We start from the raw sequence: 2626 nt of genomic DNA on the forward strand, positions 1-2626 counted from the left end.
GCACTTTGCAGTCAACCAAAAGAAGAAGAAAACGCCGTGATTGTACTTACTATAAACAATAAACAAAAATTAAAATGTTTCCATGTGTATTTATGTAATGTAAATTTAAACAAAGAAAAAGGCACACCAGGTCTTTAATTCAGCTGGCAGACTCAATATCACATTAAATCAACAAATATTCAAAGTACAATAGTGCTCATTGTAAACATATTTGTACAAATTGCTAGTGCCAGCATTTGAAGTGACCGTTCCTTCCAACTTTGTCAGGAAATAAGTACAAGTAAATACCATACAGGAACCAAGTTACAATTCATACATAAATGATCCAGAATTCATAGCAGAGCAACGAGAAGAGCTTCATACAAAATCTTCAGGGTTCATAATCATATTAACAATAAGTGCAATGGGATGACTAGCAAACAGTTTTCTGTGTCAGTCCTCCCTCACCTGGCAGTTACATAGCTAAAATGTATGTAAAACAATTTATTCAAATAATAAATATTTAAAAACAAATTGAGGGATACTGGATATATACTTACAAAATACAATATCACACAGTTCCTATTGAGAAATATAAGGCGCGGCAGCCGGTTGCTTCTAGGCACATGAGCTGTTCTACATGCGTCATTAATTTATTACCAGTAAGTTAAAGAGCCCAATGAAAATTAAATTAAAAATTGAAATTAAAAGGCCAGCGATACTAGAGAAATGACCTTCATAAAATGCAAGATAAATCATTGTTGATATATATAAATTTACATTACATACAAATGGAAACATTTTATTTTTTGCTTATTTTAATTGATTTGTTTCATAGCAAGTACAGTCACAGCATTTTCTTCTTCTTTTGGATTGCTGTTACCGTGACACTCTCTTTTTCTTTGCTTTAGCACTTTGCAGTCAGCAAGGGATTTTCTAATCTCTAAAGAGCTTCTCATCTGCAAAGGTTGCTACCTTATTGTTACTCCTGATTCTTATCCCACAATTTCTAAGATAGATGTGTTTCGGAATCAGGATTTTGGCCTCAGGGTACCATTAGGATGCTGCTAAAAGTTAATAACCGCTGGAGAAAGTAGCCACACACTTATGGAAGCTGATAATTCATTCTTTACTTATGCTAATGGCTCAGAATAATCATTGCGAGATATTCTCCATCTAAACACACCCTCCAGTCTAAGAGGAAGAGTGTACACACACGAATTCTTCTCAGGATATTTCTTCAATAAACCTGCAATAGTTGGCACCACTGATACAATATAATCTGAAATCCACTGGAAAAGTGTTAATTGCTGAAAATGGGAAGTTTGTCTTTGCAGGAGAAGTTCTGAATGGGAGTTGACAACTTCACTTCATCTGCTGAATTCATCTTGGTGGGACTCTCCAATGACCGTGGGACACAGATTTTACTCTTTGTACTGATCCTCCTCACCTATTCTTTTACCCTTGTGGGGAACCTAGGGATCATCATGCTGGTGCAGAAGGACTCCCATCTCCACACTCCCATGTATTTCTTCCTCACACACCTCTCGAGCATGGAAATCTGTTACGTCACCAGCACCATCCCCCAGATGTTGGCTCATCTTCTAATGGGCCGTGCAGGATTGTCCTTAATCCGCTGTGCATTACAGATGTATGCAGCTTTGTCTCTGGGTTCTGCTGAAGCATTTCTGCTGGGGGTCATTGCCTACGATCGTTACTTAGCCATCTGCCATCCCCTGATCTATACCACTGCCATGGGAAGATGGCGCCAGTTACAGTTGGCTTCAGCCTCCTGGGTAGGTGGTTTTTTTGTTGCTGCAGTATGTGTCATCATCACCTTTAGCCACCCCTTCTGTCGTCCCTGCTGCATCAACCACTTTATCTGTGAGATACCGATGGTTTTGAAACTAGCATGTGATGACACCCACACTACAGAATTCATCAATTTTCTATTTGCAGGGACAGTCATCCTCATACCCTTTTCAGTTATCTTGATCTCCTATGGGCTCATTTTGTTTTCTGTGTTCCAAATGCAGTCGGCCACTGGATTGCGCAAGGCCTTCTCTACATGTGGCTCCCATTTAGCAGTGGTCATCATGTTCTATGGGGGAACCACCTTTACCTACATTATACCCCAGTCAGGAAGATCTCCTGATACTGACAAGCAAATTGCGGTGTTTTATGTCGTAGTCACCCCCCTTCTAAACCCTATAATTTACACTCTGCGAAACAAAGATGTCCATGAAGCGATGGTGAAGTTGCTTCAAAGACCTTGATAGGACTTTGCTAGGAAAAATTGAATGTTATTGTTGGTCCAAAGGGTCACCAGTTGTAAATATGAATATTGTGAATAAAGGTCTTGAATACTCTGTGTTTACAATAAAGATTCAACATCTGTGCTATGTATTTCAAAATAACACTATTTAACAGCAACAACATCCAGGACCACTAACCAGACTGTATTTAAAATTTATTAGTGTGATATTTTTATTCAAGCCTTCTTTCAAGGATATGGGAGTAGCATAAACTATCTCCCTTCCTTCTTTTTTATACTTACAATCACTATGTGTGGTTTTTGGGGTTAAGAAAAATAACTCTCAGACATAACTGGTGAGCTTCATGGCTGAACCTGGAGAAGAACCTGGGC

At 38.8% G+C, this 2626-nt stretch overlaps 1 protein-coding gene across 1 annotated transcript; it reads left to right on the forward strand.

Annotated features, from left to right (window-relative positions):
• Nucleotides 1-1328: 1328 nt before the first annotated feature.
• Nucleotides 1329-2255, forward strand: LOC129339629 (olfactory receptor 2D3-like). The gene has a single exon (XM_054994210.1). The coding sequence runs from the start codon at nucleotides 1329-1331 to the stop codon at nucleotides 2253-2255; it is 927 nt and encodes a 308-aa protein (XP_054850185.1).
• Nucleotides 2256-2626: the final 371 nt, after the last annotated feature.

This window comes from Eublepharis macularius, chromosome 12 (genome assembly GCF_028583425.1).
Source record: "Eublepharis macularius isolate TG4126 chromosome 12, MPM_Emac_v1.0, whole genome shotgun sequence".
Taxonomy (NCBI): Eukaryota; Metazoa; Chordata; class Lepidosauria; order Squamata; family Eublepharidae; genus Eublepharis; species Eublepharis macularius.